General features: G+C 48.6%; 1 protein-coding gene across 2 annotated transcripts in view; it reads right to left on the reverse strand.

The window, feature by feature from the left end:
* The window catches only part of plcb1 (phospholipase C beta 1), a 657,020-nt gene that overhangs the window by 45,283 nt on the left and 586,211 nt on the right, over positions 1–25,526 (reverse strand). For both annotated transcript variants that reach the window (XM_080200038.1, XM_080200039.1), the window contains exons 27-32: positions 24,504–24,723; positions 17,579–17,759; positions 13,681–13,757; positions 13,494–13,583; positions 5,540–5,597; positions 297–383 (exon numbers count right to left, since the gene is read on the reverse strand). In XM_080200038.1, the coding sequence (XP_080056164.1) occupies positions 297–383; positions 5,540–5,597; positions 13,494–13,583; positions 13,681–13,757; positions 17,579–17,759; positions 24,504–24,723 (713 nt within the window). The remainder of the gene's footprint in view (positions 1–296; positions 384–5,539; positions 5,598–13,493; positions 13,584–13,680; positions 13,758–17,578; positions 17,760–24,503; positions 24,724–25,526) is intronic.

The following is a 25,526-nucleotide window of genomic DNA, read 5'->3' on the forward strand; positions in this document are numbered from 1 at the left end:
CCTCAACGTACCTGAACAGGCGCCGAAGTGTGGATTTTCATAGTAACTTCATTGCAGTGTTAATGTAAGCCTACCTGTGACACTGATATATAAACTTTAACATATATTATACATTAAACCCTGATCTTATTGCCTGAGATAGGAAAAAGACTATAACTATAAAGCCTGTTCATTCAACATTGATGCTGTTTTCTTGGAGGCTTGTTTCTGTGTTACTGGCAGCCAGATGTTGAAGCTCCTTGATTATGCATAATTTAATTATATATTTTAAGTGAGCTCTAGTCACGTAATTGTACCTTAGGTTTCTCGTCCAGAATTTGCTGCCGCACTTCTTTGTGTTTGTCCACCAGTTTCTCTTGTCTCTTGGACTGCGCATCTTCCAACTAGAGGCAGAGACAAGAAGCAAACATGAAATGCTTTCGATACAATGTGGAAAGAGCGATGGATGATTGTGGGTGGCACAGTGATTAGCACATTGAGCAGCAGAACTTCACTGCCGTTTCTCCAGGCCTATGACCGTGACAGTGAATTGACGGTGTTTTACCATTGCTTTCATTATGTTACGCTAACTGTTCAGAATTGTTCTATTAATTCACAGCGCCAGAGACCCGAGTTCTATTCCAGTCTCGGGTCACTGTCTGTGCGGAGTCTGCATGTTCTCCCCATGTCTGCATGGGTTCCCCCGGGTACTCCGGTTTCCTCCCACACTCCAAAGATGTATAGATTAGGTGGATTGGCCATGCTAAATTGCCCCTTAGTGCCCCAAGATGTGCAGGTTAGGTGGATTGGCTATGCTAAATTGCCCCTTAGTGTCCCAAGATGTGCAGGTTAGGTGGATTGGCTATGCTAAATTGCCCCTTAGTGTCCAAAGATGTGTAGGTTAGGTGGATTGGCCATGCTAAATTGTGCCTGAGTGTCCCAAGATGTGCAGGTAAAGTGGATTGGCCATGCTAAATTGCCCCTTAGTCTCCAAAGATGTGCAGGTAAAGTGGATTGGCCATGCTAAATTGCCCCTTAGTGCCCTAAGATGTGCAGGTTAGGTAGATTGGCATGTTAAATTGCCTCTTAGTGTTCAAAGATGTGCAGGTTAGGTGGATTGGCTGCGCTAAATTGCCCCTTAGTGTCCAAAGATGTGCAAGTAAAGTGGATTGGCCATGCTAAATTGTGCCTCAGTATCCCAAGTTGTGCAGGTAAAGTGGATTGGCATGCTAAATTGCCCCTTAGTGTCCAAAGATGTGCAGGTAAAGTGGATTGGCCATGCTAAATTGCCTCTTAGTGTTCAAAGATGTGCAGGTTAGGTGGATTGGCCATGCTAAATTGCCCCTTAGTGTCCAAAGATGTGCAGGTAAAGTGAATTGGCCATGATAAATTGCCCCTTAGTGTCCAAAGACATGTAGGTTTGATGGATTGGCTTTGGTGAATGTTTGAGATTATGGGGATAGGACGGGGACGAAGGCCTGGGTAAGATACTATATTAGAATTGGTGCAGATTCGATGGGCTGAATAGCCTCTTCGGCACTACAGGGATTCTATGATCCTATGATTCAACGATGTAAAAACTGTGACCCATACTGCCAATAAGAGGGAAAACAGTTCTGCTCACTTCCTCTAGACTAAGTGCAAAGTTCACCCGAACATGAAAAATTGTTAACGGCTATTTCATTCTCTTAAAATGTAAACGATCAGAGTGAGAAATAGTCTCTCTTGTGTTTACACCATTGAAACTTATCCAACCTTATGAGGAAGGCACATCAGAGTGAGGCATCTGCACCCAAAGTAAATAGTCTACATTCCTCTTCTTGCTTTTCAGACTTGAAACAGATGGTTTCAGTTTAAATGTATTGGAGTACTGGGAAAGGTCCCGCTAACGGATGCAGATTCCTGGTTAGAATTCCTATCCATCTAGGTTAATGTCAATTTGTTCCATCAAATCTGCACGGGTTCATGTTTGCCTCTTTGGATATGGACTGCATTGCTGTAGCACCGCTGGAGGTGGCGGTGTCCTGGTACCCCGGGTTGCTTCGCCAGGGCGTACCGCATGACTTCTGGGGCGGGCCACGTAACGTGGCCTCTTGAAAGAGCATTGTGAAGGCGCGCTGTTCCAATGTCACGCAGTCTAATCTGACTTGGATCGTGCAGTTCCAGGTCACAACCCGGAGCGTCACTCTGCGAACCAGTGGGATGAGACTGCGACAGAATGGCAATGCGGATTGGATGAGTATTTTGGAGGCCCAGGCTGTCGCTCTGGGTTCAAATCCCATCATGGCAGCTTGTGGAATTGAAATTCAATCAAAGAACAAAGAACAGTGCAGCACAAGAACAGGCCCCATCGGCCCACCAAGTCCATGCTGACATATATCACCTCTTTTTGCCTCTACGTGATCGGTATTCCCCTATTCCTGGCCTATTCATGTGTCTGTCAGATGCCACTTAAACGTTGCTATTGTATCTGTTTTTGCACTGGTGTCTGTTCTTACCACCCTCTGTGTAAAAAACACTTGCCTCTCACATCTCCTTTAAACTTTCCCCCTTTTACCTTCAACCTGTGGCCCTGAGTAAATGACATTTCTACCCAGGGAAAAAAACCCCGGCTAGCCATTCAATCCCCGTGCTTCTCGTAATTACCTTCTCTCAGGTCGCCACTCACCTGAACGTCCGATGTTCAAGTGAAAACAAACCAAGTTTGTCCAATCTCTCCTCATAGCTAATAGTCTCCAAACCAGGCAACTTCCTGTACCCTCTCCAAAGCCTCTCCATATCCTTTTAGTAGTATGGCAACCCCAAACTGTAAATAATGTTCCAAATGTGGCCCAACTAAAGTTCTATACGGCTGCAACATGACTTGCCAATTTTTAAGCTCTATGCCCCAACCGATGAAGGCAAGCATGTCTGGGTAAGATGTTGTACCAGAGAGTTGGTGCCGATTCAATGGGCTGAATGGCCTCCTTCTGCACTGTAGGGATTCTATGGGTTCAATTTCAGCAAAGATGCCAAGTGACTTGAATGGGTGAATGGCTAAAATGCTACCAGTCTTAAAATGGCGTGGGGAGTCGACTGGGGAGAGGGAAGGCAGTGCTGGTTTGTGTTATATTTCTAGGGAAAATTTGAGGATAGGGGTAAACCTTTTTGGGGCGGCATGGGGGGTTAGCACTGCTGCTTCACAGTGCCAGGGTCCCAGGTTCGATTCCGGCCACGGGTCACTGTCTGTGTGGAGTTTGCACATTCTCCCCGTGTCTGCGTGGGTTTCCTCCGGGTGCTCCGGTTCCCTCCCACACACTCCAAAGATGTGCGGGTGAGGTTGATTGGCCGTGCTAAATTAACCCCAGTGTCAGGGAGATTAACAAGGTAAATATGTGGGGATAAGGGCTAGGTGGGATTGTGGTCAGTACAGACTCGATGGGCTGAATGCCCTTCTGTAGGGATTCTGTAACTGAGGTGAGGGGAAATTTCTTCACCCAGAGGGTGGTGAATGTGTGGAATTCACTCCCACAGAAAGTAGTTGAGGCCAAAACATTGCCTGATTACAAGAAGAAATTAGATATGGCTCTTGGGACTAAAGGGATCAAGAGATATGGGAAGAAAGGGGGATTAGAATATTGAATTTGATGATCAGCCATGATCAAGATGAATAGTGGAGCAGGCTCGAAGGGCCAAATGGCCTACTCCTGCTTCTATAAATAACTTCTGCTCTCTCTCTGTAATGATTGGCAGATATCCAGGATGGAGCTCAAGCAACATTCATAGAATCATAGAATTCTTTCAGTGAAGAAGGAGGCCATTCAGCCCATCAAGTCTGCACCAACTCTCCAGGAGAGCATCTCACCCAGACCCAACCCCACCCCCCCCCCGCTGCCTCGCCATCCCTGTAACACTACGCACTCCACTAATCTACCTAACCTACAAATCTTGGGGCATTAAGGGGCAGTTTAACATGGCCAATGCACCTAGCCAGCACGTCACGTGGACTGTGGGAGGAAACCGGAGCACCCGGAGGAAACCCACGCAGACACGGGGAGAATGTGCAGACTCCGCACAGACGGTGACCCGAGGCCGGAATCGAACCCGGGTCCCTGGCGCTCTGAGGCAGCCATGCTAAACCACTGTGCCACCATGCTGCCCTGCATCCTGCATCCTGCATAAAGCTGGACTTGATTCATTTACAAGAGACCTTTAGCAAGATCCAGGCATCCACTTCTCTGCTCAGCCAGGTCCAATGAGGAACCTCAATATCGCATGGATTTGGCTCCATCTGCTGGATACATGGGTCATTACTGCTACACGGTTGAATCTTAAAACATGACAAACAGAACGAGAACAAAGCTGGAATTGTTGAGGAGTTTTATTCGGGCCGTGAGATGACTGCCTTATTTATTTTTATGTAAAAGTTATCCTGTATTCTGTGGAGCTTCCACATGTAACCTTACTTGACCCTACTCTCTATGGTCACCAGTTCATTGCACATGGGTGATGTTTGATGAGATTATCCACAATTGGTGCACAATCACTGCAGGGTTATTGAGTCTATTAATCAGCGGTTGCCTGCCGCCAAGTTATGGTATCATCTTATATCGTACAACGGTGGCACAGTGGTTAGCTCTGCTGCCTCGCAACGCCAGGGACAGTCATTCAATTCTGGCCTCGGGTCACTGTCTGTGCGGAGTCTGCACATTCTCCCCGTGTCTGCGTGGGTTTCCTCCCGGTGCTCCTGTTTCCTCCCACAGTCCAAAGAGGTGCAGGTTAGGTGGATTGGCCATACTAAATTTGTCCCTGAGTGTCAGGCTGGATTAGCAGGTGAAATACATGGAGTTTTGGGGGGTGGGGCCCGGGGGGGGATTGTTGTTGGTGCAGGCTTGATGGGCTGAATGGTCTCCTTCTGCATTGCAGTGACTTAAAAACACAAGAGGCCGACCTTGAAGCTTTCTCTCCTGGGTGAAGAGTCCCCAGATCAATCCATGGCACAGTGGCACAGTGGTTAGTACTGCTACCTCACAGCGCCAGGGACATGGGTTCGATTCCTGGCTTGGGTCACTGTCTGTGTGGAGTTTGCATGTTCCCCACTGCGGGTGCACTGGTTTCCTCCCAGAGTCTGAAAGATGTGCCGGTTAAGCACATCTTAGTCTCCAAAGATTTGGCCATGCTAAATATCCCTTGGTGTCCTGAGACGTGCAGGTTAGGTGGATTAGCCATGCTAAATGTGTGAGGTTATGGGGACACAGTGGGAGAAGAGGGCCTGGGTAAGATACTTTGTCAGAGAGTCGGTGCAGACTCGATGGGCTTCTCTCTGCACCGTACGGATTCTGAGGGGAGGGAGCTGTTCTTCTGAGATTGGGGCAACGTGTATTGTTGAGAAAAGGGGAGCTTGAAATTACATCTGGCAGAGACATCCCTGACCTGAAACTGATGCCAGGGAGTCGGAAATAGAAAAGCGAATTGCTCTCCAGCATCTTGACTTCCCTGATCTCGAGAAAGGCATCAGGAAAGGCAAATACTTCACACGACCTCAGGGGACAGAAGCAGAATAAAAAGACTTCCTACTTACCCTCTTTATTGACTGCACCACTTTATGTATGTAAGACCGGATAATTTCTGTCTTCTCCCTGCAATCAGACAGTGAATTCGTCAAGCTTTTTGATATCAAATTGACTGTGTCAGATTTTATCTGTTCGGTCCGAGTACATGAGAAATAGGAGCAGGAGGAGGCCATTTAGCCCCTCGAACCTGCTCCGCCATTCATGGCTGATCTTGTCATGGCCTCAATTCCACATTCCTGCCTGCTCTCCTTAGCCCTTCAGATCCATTACTGATTAAAAATCTATCTCCTCCTTAAATTTACCCAGTATTCTGGCATCCACCGCACTCTGGGGTAGTGAATGCCACAGATTCACCACCCTCTGAGACAAGTCACTTCTCCCCGTCTCTGTTTTAAGTCGGCCAACCCTTATCCCAAAACAATGACCTCTCGCCCCCGCGACTGGAAGCACCGAGCGGGATCCTCAGGCCTCCCAGTTGCACGTTCCTTGGGAGTGGAAGGTGGTGTGCTGCCCGCGGGGATTCTCCAGCTCCACTGCCGGGAAGTCCACAGGCAGGGGGTGAGCACCGTTTGGACTGGAGAATCAATGATATTCATAAAGGGGCAGATCTTCCATTCACCAGGGAGGCCGATGCAGGGGTTGCGATTTAACTGTGGCCTTGGGGGATGTGGAGGGGTCGAGGGTGTGTGCTGGGGTGGGGTAGAGATGGGGTTTGACCTTCTGGTTTGCTGTTATTTTGTGGCACGAGTAAAGGCCTTCTCGAAAGAGCCCCCACTCTAACTTGCTTCACCCCCCAGGCGTAGGTATCCTGGAGTATATTTCTGGGCACATTCAGGGCATCGAACCCTGGTCTGTAAGGGTAGAGTCAATTCCATGAAGGGTTGGAGCCACCCACGGAGCACCGTATCTCTGCCGATGGAAAGTTTAAAGTTTGCATTGAAGTGCCGTGTGTGTGTCTGCGCTCCATCAAGTCTTGTGGCACAGTGGTTAGCACTGCTGCTTCACAGCGCCAAGGACCTGGGTTCAGTTCCGGCCTTGGGTGACGGTGTGGAGCCTGCACATTCTTCCTCTTATCTGCATAGTGCACTGGTTTCCTCCCACAGCCCAAAGGTGTGCAGGTTAGGTGGACTGGCCATGCTAGATTGCCCTTTAGTGTCCAAAGATGTGCAGCTTAGGTCCATTAGCCATGCTAAATTGTTCCTTAGTGTCCAAAGATGTGCGGTTGGGTGGATTGGCCATGCTAAATTGTTCCTTAGTGTCCAAAGATGTGCGGTTGGGTGGATTGGCCATGCTAAATTGTTCCTTAGTGTCCAAAGATGTGCGGTTGGGTGGATTGGCCACGCTAAATTGTTCCTTAGTGTCCAAAGATGTGCAGTTGGGTGGATTGGCCATGCTAAATTGTTCCTTAGTGTCCAAAGATGTGCGGTTGGGTGGATTGGCCATGCTAAATTGTTCCTTAGTGTCCAAAGATGTGCAGTTGGGTGGATTGGCCATGCTAAATTGTTCCTTAGTGTCCAAAGATGTGCGGTTGGGTGGATTGGCCATGCTAAATTGTTCCTTAGTGTCCAAAGATGTGCGGTTGGGTGGATTGGCCATGCTAAATTGTTCCTTAGTGTCCAAAGATGTGCGGTTGGGTGGATTGGCCATGCTAAATTGTTCCTTAGTGTCCAAAGATGTGCGGTTGGGTGGATTGGCCATGCTAAATTGTTCCTTAGTGTCCAAAGATGTGCAGTTGGGTGGATTGGCCATGCTAAATTGTTCCTTAGTGTCCAAAGATGTGCGGGTTAGGCAGATTGGCCATGGAAAATGCATGGGATTACAGGGATCAGGCGGAGGGGAGGGCCTGGGTGGGATGCTCTGTCAGGGAGTGGGTGCAGACCTGATGGGCCAAATGGCCTCTTTCTGCACTGTCGGGATTTTTGTAGCTCAACTGCAGCAAAAGTCTCAGCGTTCACACGCACTCCAACTGGTAGATCAGGAAGATGTATGGAGGCAGCTCCCAAAGTGAATGAGTACAACCTGTGCGGTATTCCCAGAATAATGGGCAGTGCTGTCTTCACACAGCTCAGGTTCCCCCCATGCGCTGCGCTCACGTTGATCACTGAACAGTAACCCGAGGTTAAAGCTCAGTGCACTCGGTCCAGAGATGGAGCAACCCAACTTACATTCCAATTACCAGGTTGGAGTTTGAGCTCTTGGGGTGAAGGGGGCCAGAGGACATGGTGGGCGAGGTGGGGGGGTGGTGGGGATGGAATGATGGGATGAAGCCATCATCATAATGGACGATGGAGCAGGTTAGATGGGGCGAATGGCCTATTAGTGTTCCTATTTCTATGTTTCTGTGTTACAATGGACACAAAGTAAGGTGAGAGGAGGAGTGGGGAATGGAGAGGGGAGGGGAATGGCCCCACTGCACAAAATGAAAACAAAATTAAACCAGGCAGCAGTGTGGTTAGATCTTCAAGGGCAGCACGGTGGCACAGTGGTTGGCACTGCTGCCTCACAGTGCCAGGATTTGATTCCTGGCCTCGGGACATTGTCTATGAGGAGTCTGCACATTCTCCCCGTGTCAGCGTGGGTTTCCTCTGGTGCTCCGGCTTCCTCCCACACTCCAAAGACACGCAGGTTAGGTTGATTGGCCATGCTAATTTGCCCCTTAGTGTCAGGTGGGTTAAGCAGGGTAAATATGTGGGGTTATGAAGATGGAGCCTGAGTGGGATTGTTATTGCTGCAGGGTCAATGGGCCGAATGGCCTACTTCTGCACTGTCGGGATTCTATGAACACTGACAGAGTATCCAACCCAGGTCTCATCCCTGCATTTACTCCACTAATCCCTCTAACCTACACATCTTGGGACACTAAGGGGCAATAAAGGACATTAGTGAAACAGATGGATTTTTCTGACAATTGACAATGGTTTCATGGTCACCTGTAGATTCTTAATTTCAGATTTTTTCTAATTGAATTCAAATTTCACCATCTGCCATGGTGGGATTCCAAGTCAGGTCCCCAGAACATCAGCTGAGTTTCTGGATTAATAGTCCAGCGACAATACCATTGGGCCTTTGCTTGCCACTTCATGGAGATGCCTCAACCTTTCCACGATTCAGCCCTACTTGATATAGTTTGCTGAACCAACTGGAACTTGTCTCTATTCCGAGCCTGGGGCATCACCAACATAACCTTAGCGGGGTCTCCCAGACTGCTAATAGTCAGCAAGTCACAGGACCATGCCCACATGCTATCTATGTTGCTCTTAACTCAGGTCTTTCCATTGACAAGGTTTCACTCAGCGTGGTTTATTTGCACGATGGCACAATCATAGAATCTTAAAAGTAAACACGAAGGCCATTCAGCCCATCAACACTCTTTGAAAGCTATCACAGAATCATAGAAATCGGACTGTGCAGAAGGAGGCCACTTGGTCATCGAGACTGTACCGACAACAATCCTATCCAGGCCCTATCCCTATAACCCCACATATTTACCCTGCTAATCCCTCTGACCTACGCATTCTGGACACCAAGGATCAATTTAGCATGGACAATCCACCTAACCAGCAAACCTTTGAAATGTGGGAGGAAACCAGAGCGCCCAGGGGAAACCCACGCAGACACGGGGAGAACATGCAGACTCCACACAGACAGTGACCCGACGCAGGAATCGAACCCTGGTCCCTGGAGCTCTGAGGCAGCAGTGCTAACAACTGTGCCACTGTGCCGCCCGTCACACCAACAAACAAACTTTAAAGGAAAAGAGATCACAAAGATTTGCCCTGATACTGATAAATAAACTTTAAAAAGGTCAGCTTCTTGAATTAGGCTTTAATAATAATTACAATTACATCCATCAGCTCTGAAATGCAGCTTGTAAGGGGGAAGGAAATAAACCTTCGCAATCTCACGACCACAGCTGGATCTCAGGAAGCCAATAATGGCCCCTGGAGATGATGACTTGCCGATGGTTTAAGCATCACGTCTCACTTAAAGATGACAATGAGATGTTTACGGACTCTGTAATCTCCAACAGTAAGGTTGAGCTAAGCAGCCTGCTGCTATTGCTCTTGTCCTGCTGGCTTAATGAATGCAGTGTTGATCTATTATTGCACTCGCAATTACTGAGCTTTCCCTTCAAGCCGCATCACAAACTAACGGCTTAATTTGGTTCGAGTTCCTCGGGGATTACAATTCTGCCGGGTACGTGTGAGATTCTCTGGCTCACCTGCCGTGACATCAAAGAACTGCGGCAACTCGCGGGGTAGCACAGTGTCACCGTGGTTAGCACTGCTGCCTCACAGTGCCAGGGACCCGGGTTCGATTCCCGGCTTGGGTCACTGTCTGTGTGGAATTTGCACATTCTCCCCGTGTCTGCGTGGGTTTCCTCCGGGTGCTCCGGTTTCCTCCCACAGTCCGAAAGATGTGCGGGTGAGGCGGATTGGCCATGCTAAATTGCCCCTTAGTGTCCCGGGATGCGTAGGTTAGAGGGATTAGCAGGGTAAATATGTGGGGTAAAGGGGATGGGGCCTGGGTGGGATTGTTGTCAGAACAGACTCGATGGGTCAAATGGCCTCCTTCTGCACTGTAGGATTCTATGAACTTGAGAAATAGTCTTTGATGCATTTTCCCAAAATTTCCGCAGCGCTCCCGCTGAAGTGAGTCACCCCGGATATAACCACTTTGGAAGTTGGAACGCAACCCCTGAAAAAATGGTGGAGACAAGTTCGGAAAGTATTTTCCAAGAAAGTCAAGTAGTTGAGGGAGCAAAAGCTACTGCAAGGCTGTGGAAAAGCATGGGATTATGAGGATAGGTGGCAGAATGGTTAGCACTGCTGCCTCACAGTGCCAAGGACCCAGGATCGATTCCCAGCTTGGGTCACTGTCTGTGTGGTGAGCAAAGTGGCAATGTCCTAATAGTATTATCGCTAGACTATTAATCCAGAAACTCAGCTAATGTCCTGGGGACCCGGGTTCGAATCCTGCCACGGCAGATGCATAGAAAGCATTCTTTTTGGTTGTATCACAGCTTGGTGTGGCTCCTGCCCTTTTGACACTGAGGGCAATTTAGCGTGGCCAATCCCCCTAACCGACACATCATTAGATTGTGGGAGGAAGCAAGAGCACGCAGAGGAAACCCATGCAGACACGGGGAGAATGTGTAGACTCCACGCAAATTCACCCAAGGATAGCATTGAACCCGGGTCCCTGGCGCTATGAGGCAGCAGTGCTAACCACTGTGCCACTGTCAACCAAGGTTGGCCATGCTAAATTGCCCCTTTGTGTTGCGAGATGTTGAGGTTAGATGGATTAGTGGGGTAAATGCAGGGAGTAACGGGGATGGGACCGAGGTTGGATACTCTGTCAGTGTTCATAGAATCATGGAATCCCTGCAGTGCAGGAGGAGGCTATTTGGCCCATTGAGCTGCACTGACAACAATCCCACCCAGGCCCTAATCCCACAACCCCACACATTTCCCCTGTTAGTCCCCTTGACACTAAGGGGCAAGTTAGCACGGCCAATCAACCTAACCCGCACATCGTTGGACTGGGGGAGGAAACTGGAGCGCCTGAGGAAATGCACGCAGACACGGGGAGAACATGCAGACTCCACACAGACAGTGGCCTGAGGCCGGAATCCAACCAGGGTCTGTGACGCTGTGGGGCAGCAGTGCTAACCAGCGGGCCACCCAAAAATCAGGTCACTTTTCATTCTTCTGTTGCAGACTGGATGGGCTGAATGGCCTCCTTCTCCGCTGTAGGGAATCTATGATTCTCTGATACTGTTTATGCACTTTCTAGATAGTGCAATCTGCTTTGAACACTTTAAAACAGCTTGGGGGGGGGTGCTTGGGCTGAGGGGAGAGGGGGGGGTGAAAATTGCCTCACAGGCTTGTTAAGTGAGATGAAAGACAGAAGCAGAACTATACAGGGTACACTGCCTTCAGAGCTCCATTGCTCTCTGTCGAAGTGGCGATCCATCACAGAATGTAGTTCGAAATAAACAGGTCTCTCAATAATCCGAACCATTCTCCACTGGCTCCTTTGACAGACAGCGCCAGAGAGTGGGGTAACTTTTGGGGCTGACAGTTAGCAATAGGAGACGTGAAACTATTGCCTACACTTGCCTGTCGTGAATAAAGAAAGCAAACTGATCACGACTGCTTTAAATGCCGAGGTCACCAGCTGGAGATTTTAATCGAAGTGTAGGAGTCGCTTGCTGCTCAGGACAATTAGAGAAACGTTGAGCTCTTTGTGGCTAAGTACTGATTCGTGGGCTAACGTGAGTGCTTCACTCAAAGAGAATGTTTTAACTCTCGGGACACGGGTCCGAGCTCCATCCATTGCCAAATGGGGAAACATTTCTCCATCCTTATACTGCTTCAGAAAGATTGAGGGGCCGGGATTTTCCGAGCTCGCCCGCGACTGGGATTCTCCAGCCTCGCCCGCGACTGGGATTCTCCGGCCTCGCCCGCGACTGGGATTCTCCAGCCTCGTCCGCGACTGGGATTCTCCAGCCTCGCCTGCGACTGGGATTCTCCGACCTCGCTTGTGACTGGGATTCTCCGACCTCGCTTGTGACTGGGATTCTCCGACCTCGCTTGTGACTGGGATTCTCCGACCTCGCTTGTGACTGGGATTCTCCAGCCTTGCCTGCGACTGGAATTCTCCGGCTTCGCCCGCGACTGAGATTCTCCGACCTCGCCCACGACTGGGATTTTCCGATCTCGCCCACGACTGAGATTCTCCGACCTTGCCCATGACTGGGATTTTCCAACCTCGCCCATGATTGGGATTCTCCAACCTCGTCCGCGACTGGGATTCTCCAGTCCCGCCACCGTGAATGGAGATGCGGCTGAGCTCCGAATTCTCCATTCTTGCTGATAGTAAAAGAGGGGCCATTGAATTCCAACCCAAATGTGTTTTGAAAATTTCCTCTGATTAAAGGCTCCCTGGTGACATGGTGGCTTAGCGGTTAGCACTGCTGCCTCACAGCACCAGGGTCCCGGCTTCGATTCCCGGTCCCAGGTCACTGTCTGTGCAGAGTTTGCACATTGTCCCCGGGCCTGCACGGGTTTCCTCTGGGTGCTCTGGTTTCCTCCCACAGTCTGAAAGACCATACTGGTTAGGGTGCATTTGGCCATGCTAAATTCTCCCTCAGTGTAAGCGACCAGGCGCCAGAGTGTGGTGACTGGGGGATTTTCACAATAACTTCATTGCAATATTAATGTAAGCCTACTTGTGACACTGATAAATAAACTTCTTGTGTTTATAATAATGATATTGGTCTTTCTTGATCTCCACAGGCCAAGCTAACATTTGAAAAAAATATAAAGGAGAAAGAACAAAGAAAATTACAGCATAGGAACAGGCCCTTCGGCCCTCCAAGCCTGCACTGACCACGCTGCCCGACTGAACTAAAGCCACCAAGAACAAGCTATTTACTTCCCTTGAAGATCCCTCGGATGGGGAGAAGGAGGGTGGGCTTGTATGGTGGGCCAGGCTTGATTGGAAACCTGTGGAGTGCCTTACTGCTGTGCTGGGCTCCACACCAACAGTTGTTAACATTAATGAAGTAAATTATTGTTGGCAGCCCTGGTCACGTCAACCAGTGAGAGAACTCCTTTGGATGGCACAGTGATTAGCACTGCTGTCTCACAGTGCCAGGGTCCCGGGTTCGATTCCCAGCTTGGGCCACTGTCATCGTGGAGTTTGCATGGGCTTCCTCCGGGTGCTCCGGTTTCTTCCCACGCTCCAAAGCTGTGAGGGTTGGGTTGATTGGCCGTGCCAAATTGACCCTTGGTGTCAGGGGGTTAGCAGGGTAAAGGTGTGGGGTTACGGGAATAGGGCCTGGGTGGGATTGTGATCGGTGCAGACTCGATGGGTCGAATGGCCTCCTTCTGGACTGTAGGGTTCTATGATTAAGATGACAACAAGCGTGTCCACGCAAAGAATGACAAGACTCACTCTTCCATCTGATTCTTGTCTTTAGATTTGGCCTCGGTGATCTTCTCCTGTCGCTTTTTGTCCATTTTCTTCTTCAGTTCTTTCTTTTCCCTGAAGGTGGTGAACAAAAAAAAAAATCAAATTTGGTTTGCCTTCACAAATTCTGGCCAGAGGCTTATCGATGGAAGAGGTGAACGTCGTGACTCACTTTTCACAGAGTTCCCTCAGTTTCTTCAACTGATTAGCTTGGCACTCCTCAGCCACCTCGGTGAGTTTCTGGACAAGCTGCAAGGATAAGAAGATGTAATTAACAACGGGGGTGTGGGGGGGGGGGAGTCCCGCGACTGGGACGCTGAGGTTTCATTGTCCCGTCATTGAGGGAAATTGCATAACTGTTGTACGGCCTGCCAATCCTCCAGGCTAACTTCGGTTGCAGCTGAAACATAATCACAATGGGCTGGGATCTGTTGTCCAAATAATGTTACGGTTAGTGACACTTGCTGTTATTGATGTATAAGTGATGCAGTGTCCTGTCCTGGTACCCCTACGCCGACACTATAGTTCAGAAAGCCCACCAACACCTCTACTTACTCAGAAGACTAAGGAAATGTGGCATGTCCGCTATGACTCTCATCAACTTTTACAGATGCACCATAGAAAGCATTCTTTCTGGTTGTATCACAGCTCGGTATGGGCTCCTGCTCCGCCCGAGACCGCAAGAAACTACAAAGGATCGTGAATGTAGCCCAATCCATCACGCAAACCAGCCTCCCATTCACTGACTCTGTCTACGCTTCCCGCTGCTTTGGAAAAGCAGCCAGCATAATTAATGACCCCACGCACCCGAGCATACTCTCTTCCACCTTCTTCCACAATCTTTTTGGGATAAAGGTACAAAAGTCTGAGGTCACGTGCCAACTGGCTGAAGAACAGCTTCTTCCCTGCTGCTGTCAGACTTTCGAATGGACTTATCTTGCATTAAATTCTCTCGCTATGACTGTAACACTACATCCTGCACCCTCTCCTTCCCTTCTCTATGAACGGTATGCTTTGTCTGTGTAGCACGCTTGAATCAGTACCTTTCACTGTATCCCAATACACGTGACAATAATAAATCAGTGACTTCAGTTCAGGATCCCATGTGTGGTTAAACGTGGCATCCTAAATGTTGCTGCCTGATTTGCGCCATGTGTAAGTGACATCTCACTTTGTTTTTTCTCAGAATTTACTGCATTCACCCACTAACTGCCCATCAGGCTTGACACAGATCGCTAGGTCTTGTCATTACCTGTGTAAGCACCCGAGTAATAACATGACGTGTGCTAATTACTGTCAATCAACCTCCCTGGCACCGAAAATGACATAGTGTGTCATCTCATTTCTATGCATCACCCAGAACATAACAATCAAAGGTGAATAATGAGGCTCTGTCACAACCCAAATGTCCAGGAGGTCAAAAGATCGTAGCTGAAACATTTTTAAAAATACCATACGAATGCAACAGACTTGAACCCCCCCCTCCTCATTTTCTTCATAAATTGTATTTTAGACCAATTTTGACCTTCTCTATTCAGGATTTCCGGTTGTGTTAGAATTCAGAATTTTTAAAAATTCCTTCGTGGGACTTGGGTGTCGCTGGCTGGCCAGCATTTATTGCCCATCCCTAGTTGCCCTTGGGGGGGGAGATGAGAGTCAACCACATTGCTGTGGCTCTGGAGGCGCATGTAGACATGATGTGGAGATGCTGGTGTTGGACTGGGGTAAACACAGTAAGAAATCCCACAACACCGGGGGTGTTAAAGTCCAACAAGGCTTATTTGGTAGCACAGGCCACTAGCTTTCGGAGTGCTCCTCCTTCATCAGGTGAGTGGGAGTTTGTGAACAGAATTCCCACTCACCTGATAAGGGGCAGTGCTCCAAAAGCTACCAAATAAACCTGTTGGACTTTAACCTGGTGTGTGGGGCTTCTTACTGTGTCACGTGTAGGCCCAGACCAGGTAAGGACGGCAGATTTCCTTCCCTAAAGGACATTAGTGAACCAGGTTTAAAGTTTAAAGTTTATTTAATAGTCACAAGTAAGGCTTACATTAACACTGCAATGAAGTTACTGTGAAATTCCCCTCGTTGCCACACTCCGGTGCCTGTTCAGGTCAATGCCCCGAACCAGCACGTCTTTCAGACAGTGGGAGAAAACCAGAGCTCCCGGAGCTAAGCACTGCACAACCATACTGCTCCAGATCATGGAATCCCTACAGTGCAGAAAACCAGATGCGTTTTTCCAACAATCGATAGTAATCTCATGGTCACCATGACTGAATTTTTTTTTTAATTCCAGGGTATTAATCAAATGTAAACTTCACCAATCCTGAGATTTGAACCCATGATTCCAGAACCTTTGCCTGGGTTACCAGGCCAGTGAGATTATCCATTGACTTCCCAACAACGTACCTCGTGCTCGTCAAAGCAGGACGGATTAATGGAGGGCTGAGTGGGTTCCCCACCCTTCACTGGGGAGGAAATCCCACCCATCGGAGCTAACGGCAGCTCTATCAGTCTCGACAGTGTCGGGAAGGCTGTGGCTGGGACTACAGGAGGAGAAGAACAAGATGAATCCCCGGGGTAGGTAAGTCTGGGAGGGTCGTTGGCCAGGAGGGTTTGGGCAGGTTAGTTGTGGGGGAGGGGGAGGTTCAGATGACGGGAGGGATTGGGCGGAAGGAAGCTGGAACCAATCTCCCTGATTGGCAAAGGGCAACCCCTAAAGATCAACTCCCCTCTTTCTCCTATCCTTTCAGCACTCGAGTTAATTAGGACAGGAGCGGTGTATTATGCCTAACTGATCCTTAATTGTTCATTTAAACATGGTGGCTGGGCTGCCAATCTCAATGTCTCCATCCCCTTCCCAATGCACTTTAAGAATTTTAATGGTTTTAAAAATCTGGGAATAAAGTAAACCTGTCCCTAACGCCATCGGATTTTCGTAAAAATTCAAATGGTTCACAAATGTCAATACGGGGGAAGGAAACTTTCCATCCTGACCCAGTCTGGGTCTGTGTGTGACTCCAGTACCTCACTAATGCAGTTTACTCTTGACTGCCCTCTGATGTTCCCCGCCTAGCTACTCAATTGCAGAAGGGCAACAGACCCTACCAGTAATGCCCACAATCCTAATACGAGTGCCCAGTGATATTATCACTAAACTATTAAGCCAGAAGCTCAGCTAATATTCTGAGGACTCAGGTTCAAATCCTGCCACAGCGGAATTTGAGTTCAATGTTCAAATCCTGCCACAGCGGAATTTGAGTTCAATAAAAAAAATCTAGAGTTAAGAGTCTACTGGTGACCATGAAACCATTGTCGGAAAAACCTATCTGACTCACAAAGTCCTTTAGGGAAGGGAATCTTAGAATCCCTGGAGTGCAGAAAGAGGCCATTCGGCCCATCGAGTTAGCACCGACCACAATCCCACCCAGGTCCTAGAACATAGAACATTACAGCGCAGTACAGGCCCTTCGGCCCTCGATGTTGCGCCGACCAGTGGAACCAATCTAATGACCCTCTAACCTAAACTATTCCAATGTTATCCATATGCCTATCCACTGACCATTTGAACGCCCTTAAAGTTGGCGAGTCCACAACTGCTGCAGGCAGGGGATTCCACGCCCTTACTACCCTCTGAGTAAAGGTTCTATCCCCATAACCCCATGCATTTACTCTAGCTAGTCCCCCTAACATTAAGGGGTAATTTAGCATGGCCAATCCACCTAACCCAAACATCTTTGGACTAACTGTCCTTACCTGTTCTGGCCTAAATGTGAGTCCAGAGCCACAGCAATGTGGTTGACTCTCAACTGCTCTCCAAGGGCAACTAGGGGTGGGCAATAAATACTGGCCAGGCAGCAACACCCACGTCCCACAAATAAATTAAAAAAAATAGTTCAAGAAGACAGCTCGACCACCACTTCTCAGGATAAATGGGAGATGGGCAATAAATAGCGATAAAGGTATGTATGTTGAGATATTCTGACCAGTAAAAATAACAGAATTGAGTACTCGTCATCAATTAAGTGTGTACACATGCGTTATGAAACTGCGACACTTGTCCATACCTGTTTCACATGCTCCCGTTTCTGATATTTCTCGCTGTAATACTGCTCTTGTCTCAGGTTTAATAACTGTTGCTGCTGTTGTTCTTTAAGTTCCGCCAACTTCTGCGTCATTTCTGCATCGAGGGCAGAAAGTTCTTGCTCGATACTTGAGATGGGATGTTCTGGGCTTGCTGACTCAGGTCTGTCAGGTCAACAGAAAAAAGAAAATTACCACTGGAAGCCAAACGAAAAATCCACGGTAAATACCTTTCTTTCCATCCATTCAGAGACATCTAAAGAACAAAGAACAACGCAGCCCATCGAGCCAGAAACCAATACGCGGTTTCTATCTCTCTGTTCACCTCCTATTCATGTGTCTATCAAGATATGTCTTGAATGTGCCTGCTTCCACCACCTCCACTGGCACCCTCGGTGTGAAAAGCTTTCCCTGCATGTCACCCCTAAACTTACCCCCTCTCACCTTAAAACTGTACTCTCTTGTAGTTGACCCTTCCACCCTAGGAAAAAAGCCACTGACTATCCACCTTATCCGTGCCTCTCTTAATTTTGTGGCTTAACTAAAGTTTTGTACAGCTGTAGCATAATTTGCCAACTCTTATACTTGATGCCTTAGCTGAAGAAGGCAGGCATGCTGTATGCCTTCTTGACCACCTGCGCTGCCACTTTCAGGGATCCGTAGACTGGTACGCCCAGATCCCTCTGTATGTCAAAGCTCCTAAGGGTTTTGCCATTTACTGTATAATTCACACCTGAATAACACTGAAGGAATTGAGGCTGGAAACCTGAAGGAGGAAGAGCTGCAGACGTACAATAGATCAGACAGTAAAGGAAAGAGACAGTAATGGGTTAACAAGTTCTCTATCACAGAATAGAATTTTTACAGTGCAGAAGGAGGCCATTCAGCCCATCGAACCTGCACTGACAACAATCCCACCAAGGCCCCGTAATTCCACTTATTTACCCCACTAATCTCACTGACACTAAGGGGCAATTTAGCCAACCTACCTAACCTGCACATCTTTTGGACTGTGGGAGGAAACCGGAGCACCCGGAGAAAACCCACACAGACACGGGGAGAACGTGTAAATTCCACACAGACAGTGACCCAAGCCGGGAATCAAACCTGGGTCTCAGGCACTGTGAGGCAACAGCGCCAACTACCGTGCCATCCCGTGCTAGCTAAATGAAATAGAGCAGAAGCAAAATCATTTACTCATCACAATTACTGAAGAATCAGTGAGGGCAATGTTAATTTGATGAAGAATGGTTTGGGCGGCGTGGTTAGCTCTGCTGCCTCACAGCTCCAGGGACCCGGGTCCGATTCCCGGCTTCGGCCACTGTCTGTCTTGCGTGTTCTCCTCGTGTCTGCGTGGGTTTCCTCCGGGGGCTCCAGTTTCCTCCCACAGTCCAACTGATTGGCCATGCAATATTGCCCATAATGTCCTGGGATGTGTAGGTTAGAGAGATTAGCAGGGTAAATGTGTGGGGTTACGGGGATAGGGTCTGGGGTGGGGTTGTTGTTGGTGCAGACTCGATGGGCCAAATGGCCTCCTTCTACACTGTAGGGATTCTATGATTCTACTGAGTAATACAACCATTTGACAATCCACACTTCTCTTTATCATCCATTCCTCATAGCATTAAAAAGTAATATTTTTTTTGGAGGCGGTTTTTACTGCAGAAACCACCTTACATCAAAGATTGCCGCATCTTCAACATCTCAGCATCTGACCTGCTGTCGGTGGGGCTTTAGCCAGGGCTTCCTGTTATGAGGGTCATGTTTGAGCCCACTGCGGGTGCAGCTGCTTTGCCACGAGTGCCCACGACAATGCCTGTAGCTCCCACCGACACACAGCAGTCATGCGCCCTCCAACCCACTGGACAGCTAAAGCCTCGGAGTGGAAATCTGGCCACACGGTGGAGCTGTGTCACAGCAAAGCTCCAGAAATCTAGACATTCATGACACACACTAAATATTAAATTAGATTAGTGAAAACATTCAAATGGAATTGGCCTCGCACTAAAAGCCCTCAGTTTTACATCAGAGGTTGATTGTGGTAAGGAAACTGGCCATTTAGAATGAGGTAAAGGGGCGCACAGTCAGAATACCATGCCCGCGTGAGACATGGAGCGTGATTTTACAGCCCTGCTTGCACCGAAACCGTAAAATCCCACCCCAGGTCAACGGACCTTTCCACGGTCCACCCTCGTCCGCTCCAATTCCCGTGGCAGGCGGGACAGTAAAATTCTGGCGATAGGTAGAGATTTTCCAGCCTCGCCTGTCGCAAGGTTGGAAAATCCCGCTCAAGGTCAAAGGACCTTTGCACAATCCGCACCCCCCACCCCTCCCCCCCCCACCCCCACTTACCCTCCCCCCCCCCCACCCCTCCCCCCACCCCAGCCCACTACAATTCCCGTGGCAGACGGGATGAGGAAATTCCGCCCATAGATCAACTTTGCATTTTCTGGTGTTTACATGGGCAGCCCGGTGGCACAGTGGTTAGCGCCGCTGCTTCACAGCGTCAGGGACCCCAGGTTCGATTCCCGGCTTGGGTCACTGTCTGTGTGGATTCGGCACATTCTCCTCGTGTCTGCGTGGGTTTCCTCCGGGTGCTCCGGTTCCCTTCTGCGGTTCGAAAGACGTGCTGGTTGGGTGTATCGGCTGCGGTAAACTGCCTCTTAGTGTCCCTAAAAGTGTAGGTTAAGTGGATTAGCGGAGTACATAGTGTTACGGGGATGGCGGGGCAAGGGGTTGGGCCTGGATAAGGTGCTCTCTCGGAGAGTTGGTGCAGGCTTGATGGGCCGAATGGCCTCCTTCTGCACTGGAGGATTTCTGTGAAAAGAGACACCTAAACTTGTCCTGGAGAAATGAATACAGGTCAAAATATTTGAATTGTGGAAAACAATATCCAATAAAAGTCACGATGAAGTTTAAGTTCATTAATGAGCATCACAAGTAGGCTTATGTTAACACTGCAATGAAGTTACTACGAAAATCCCCTAGTCGCCACACTCCAATACCTGTTCGGGTACACTGAGGGAGAACTTAGCACAGCCAATGCACCTAACCAGCACCTCGTTCAGACTGTGGGAGGAAACTGGAGCACCCAGAGGAAACCCACGCAGACACGGGGAGAATGTGCAAACTCCACACAGACAGTGACCCAAGCCGGGAATCGAACCTGGGTCGCTGGCGCTGTGAGGCAGTGATGTTAACCACCGTGTCACCATGCTTGCCCTTCTGAGAGAAGAATTAATAGAACTCTTCAAAATCATAGGGGGCCCTGACGGAACTGAATTAGAGAAACCGATTCAAAGCCAGGGCTCATCCATTTAAAGTGACTGGCGGAGGAACCAAAGGCGACATGAGGAATTTTTTTGTGCAGTGAGTTTTGAAGAGCTGGGATGCTGTTTTTGATTGTGTTCTGGAAGCTGATTCAATCGTGCCTGAAAGAACAGTTGCCAAAGGGAAAGGAACGGCAGGGCTGTGGGAATAGGCAGGGGAGTGGGGCCGGCTGAGTAGCTCTTACAGAGGGCTAGCACAGACCTGACGGGCTGAACAGGGTCAAACTTGAACTGTGTTTGTTTCTGCCAGACCTTGCTGAGTATTTCCAGTGCTTTGTTGTTGTTTCCAGTATCCCTAGAATTCGGCTTTAATGTCATAGATTCCCTACAGTGCAGAAGGAGGCCATTCGGTCCATCGAGCCTGCACTGACCACAATCCCATCTCAGCCGTATTCCCGTAACCCCTCATATTTACCCTGTTAAACCCCTAACACTAGGATCAATTTATGACCAATCAACATAACCCACACATCTTTGGAATGTGGGAGGAAACCGGAGCACCCGGAGGAAACCCACACAGACACGGGGAGACTCCACACAGACTCGAGGCTGGAATTGAACCCAGGTCCCTGGTGCTGGGAGGCAGCAGTGCTAACCAGCGTGCCACCGTGCCGCCCCCAAAAAATAAACTCAAAAATGTTAAAAATAAACATTTGTTTAAATTTCCACAGTGACCATGATAGCCGGCCTCTCTGAGAGCTGACACTGAGATAGAGAGAGAGCGAGTGAGAGAGAGAGAGCAGAGTCAATGTCATTAGAGGCACAATCTTTCACAGCGAGCCATCCAACTGTGAAAGTCATCGCAGCTTCCTCAGACCATGAAATCCATTTGTGTTAAGGGCGGTACAGTAGCACAGTGGGTTAGCGCTGCTGCTTCACAGCTCCAGGGTCCTGGGTTCGATTCCCGGCTCGGGTCACTGTCTGTGTGGAGTCTGCACATTCTCCTCGTGTCTGCGTGGGTTTCCTCCGGGTGCTCCGGTTTCCTCCCACAGTCCAAAGATGTGCGGGTTAGGTTGATTGGCCACACTAAGAAATTGCCCCTTAGTGTTCAGGGATGTGTAGGTTAGAGGAATTAGTGGGTATAATATGTGGAGGTAGAGCTTGGCTGGGATTGTGTTTGGTGCAAGCTTGATGGGCTGAAGGGCCTCTTTCTGCACTGTAGGGTTCTATGGTTCAACCAGGTCACTCAACAAAACCCTGCTGAAATAAACACATTCGTGTTAATCGCCCTCACTTTCCGCAGCTCTGGGGAGAACCACTGCCCTGAGTCAGAAACACAAGTTGAATTTAAAACCAAGTCCTTTCTCTTGCTACGGATTTACCTAGAATGGTGACTGAGGTGAGCAAAGTGATGGATCGGAAATTATAGCCAGGCAGAGACAAGTGCCGGAATTTTATTGGCACCCCCGTCCCGGAACTGGGGCAGGCGAGGCTCGCAGGACAGCCTCAGGTTGGGGTGGGGGTGGGGGTGGTTCTCACGAGCCTTGGGCAGGCGAGGTGGAAAAATTCCGACAGAGAAGTCTTTCCAAAAAAAAAAGCTTGTTTATTTATCCGTCACCAGTAAGGCTTACATTAACACTGCAATGAAGTTACTGTGAGATTCCCCTCCACGCTCGGTTTGGAATTCGAGGCTTTGATTATCCTATGCAGGCCACAGGCGGGATTTTACAGCCTCATTTGGGCGAGACTGGAAATTCCTGCACAAATCCAACAGAGATTTCCATTATAGGACCCTCGCCCGCGCTGATTCCACGGCGTGGCAGAGTTCCAGCCTACGGGGTTCACTTCACACAACGAGTAGGCAGTTTTCTTTGTGTCCAATGCGTCTGATATCATAGAATCATAGAACCCTACAAGTGCAGAAAGAGACCCTTCGGCCCATTGAGTCTGCACTGGACACAATCCCACCCAGGCCCTACCCCCATATATTATACCCACTAATCCCTCTAACCTACGCATCCCTGGACACGAAGAGGCAATTTCTTAACACGGCCAATCCACCTAACCCGCACATCTTTGGACTGTGGGAGGAAACCAGAGCACCTGGGTGAAACCCACGCAGACACAGGGAGAATGTGCAAACTCCACACAGACAGTGACCCGAGCCGGGAATCGAACCCAGTACCCTGGAGCTGTGAAGCAGCAGTGCTAACCACTGTGCTACCGTGCCGCCCATATATTGTTCTGTCTCTTTCATAGCAGGATGTAGTGCTTTCAGAGGAGATCTGCTTATGCAGAGTAAAATCTGATTCAAATTTACATTTTCACAATCGCTGATCTGTAGTTATAGAACTCATTTTGAACTTGGTAAACATATTCCACCTGAATTACTTTAATATTAATTAGGCCACACAATATCTGAATATTCAAAGGCATTCAACTTTTTGGGAAGAAATAAAGAAAGGGGGAGGAGGTGTGTGGCTCTGTTAAGAAAGGATGGTTTCAGACATGAGAAATAATCTTGAACTGGAAGAGAGACAGCTTAGGTGGAAATAACGAAATAGCAAGTTTCAAGACAACTTTGAAATAAACACCTGAGAAACAGCAGTTCCCAAGGAGATCCTTTGACAAATCAGTCAAAATTCTACGGATCATTCCCAATGTGTCATCTTCCACCCGCTTGTCATATGAAGCATTTAACACTGTCATGTAACCGCCCTCAATCCGTGCTGCTTATGGGAGTAGGGTCAGTTTTAACAGTATAAAACAGAACCACCACAACCACCCTCCCTGCCCAGTCAGTGGATGTACCAGGAATTTAAAATAAAAGCTTTCATCACTTTCTGCAATATAAAAATAATCCATGATAAAGACGTGTATAAAACCACGCTTTGAATTATTTTGATGTAGGCTTGGATTCATAGAATCTCTACCGTGCAGATAAGGCCATTCAGCCCATTGAGTCTGCACCAAATGCCTTAGCCAGGCCCGCTTCCCCAGCCTGTCTCCATAACCCAACACAATTAGCACACCCAATCCACTTCATCTACATATCTTTGGACACAAAGGAGCAATTTAGCATGGCCAATTTTCCTAACCTGCACATCTTTGGACACTAAGAAGCAATTTGGCATGCTCAATTCACCTAACCTGCACGATTTTGACACTCAGGCAATTTTGCATGGCTGATCCACCTAACCTGCACATCTTTGGGCACTAAGGAGCAATTTAGCATGGCCAATTCACCTAATCTGCATGTCTTTGGACACTAAGGAGCAATTTAGCAAGTTCAATTTACTTATCTGCTCATCTTTGGACACTAAAGGGCAATTTAGCATGACCAATCCACTCGAACCTACGTATGTTTGGACTGTGTGAGGAAGACAGAGCATCTGGAGGAAACCCACGCAGACACAGGGAGAATGTGCAAACTCCACACCGATAATGACCCAAGGCTGGAATTGAACCCGGGTCCCTGCAACTGTGAGGCTGCAGCACTAACCACTGTGCTGCCGTGCCGCTTATTAATTTACTACTTGGTTGTCACCAACAAGTACTTTGTGAGAAAGAGACACGGGGTTAGAAAAGACACAAGATCCCACTGTGAGTCCATGAAAGTATTTGAGGATGGTTTACCTACCTCTTCTTACCATCCTTCTTGGCTGACTTTTCCAGGAGTACTCTGCGTCTTAAATACTCATTCTGAAACTCACTGGATTTTGCCGTGTGTTCTTTGATCAGGTCGGTGGTCTTCTTGTGGTGTTTCTTCACCAACTCCTTCATTTCCTTGTAGTGCTTTTTCTGAAGTTTCACAAATGCCTTTTGCTGTCTTAACTCTTCTACGGTCTGGGCTTCCACCTCTGCAGTGGTGTACAGAATTCAATTTATCGCATCAAACTGCTTTCCTTTTCACCTTTCCTTGGTAAATGCCTTACAGCAATGCCAAGTCATTTATCCAGAATGCATGCTCAGCTTAATTTATTTATTAGTGTCACAAGTGAGCTTACACTCACGCTGCAGTGAAGTTACTGTGAAAATCCCCCAGTCACCAAACTCCGGCACCTGTTTGGGTACACTGAGGGAGAATTTAGCACGGCCAATGCGCTGACTGTGGGAGGAAACCGGAGCAACCAGAGGAAACCCATGCAGACACAGAGAGAACGTACAAACTCTGCACAGGCACTGACCCAAGCCGGGATTTAAATCCAGGTAGCCTGGCGCTGCGAGGCAGCAGTGCTAACCACTGTGCTACCATGCCGCCCGTATGGATACAACAACACGAACTATCAAGAATACACAAATCCTCGAACAGGAAATTTATTGCAGGGCTCTGGGGAAAGTGTACAGGGAAGTGGGACTAACTACGGTATGGTAGCCCAGTGGTTAGCACTGCTGCTTCACAGCTCCAGGGTCCTGGGTTCGATTCCTGGCTCGGGTCACTGTCTGTGTGGAGTTTGCACGTTCTCCTTGTGTCTGCGTGGGTTTCATCCGGGTGCTCCGGTTTCTTCCTACAGTCCAAAGATGTGCGGGTTAGGTTGATTGGCCATGCTAAGAAATTGTCTCTTAGTGTCCAGGGATATGTAGGTTAGAGGGATTAGTGGGTATAATATGTAGGGATATGGGGGTAGGGCCTGGGTGGGATAGTGTTCGGTGCAGACTCGAT

The sequence above is a fragment of the Carcharhinus amblyrhynchos genome, chromosome 12, assembly GCF_965287045.1.
Source record: "Carcharhinus amblyrhynchos chromosome 12, sCarAmb.v2.hapA, whole genome shotgun sequence".
Lineage (NCBI taxonomy): Eukaryota > Metazoa > Chordata > Chondrichthyes > Carcharhiniformes > Carcharhinidae > Carcharhinus > Carcharhinus amblyrhynchos.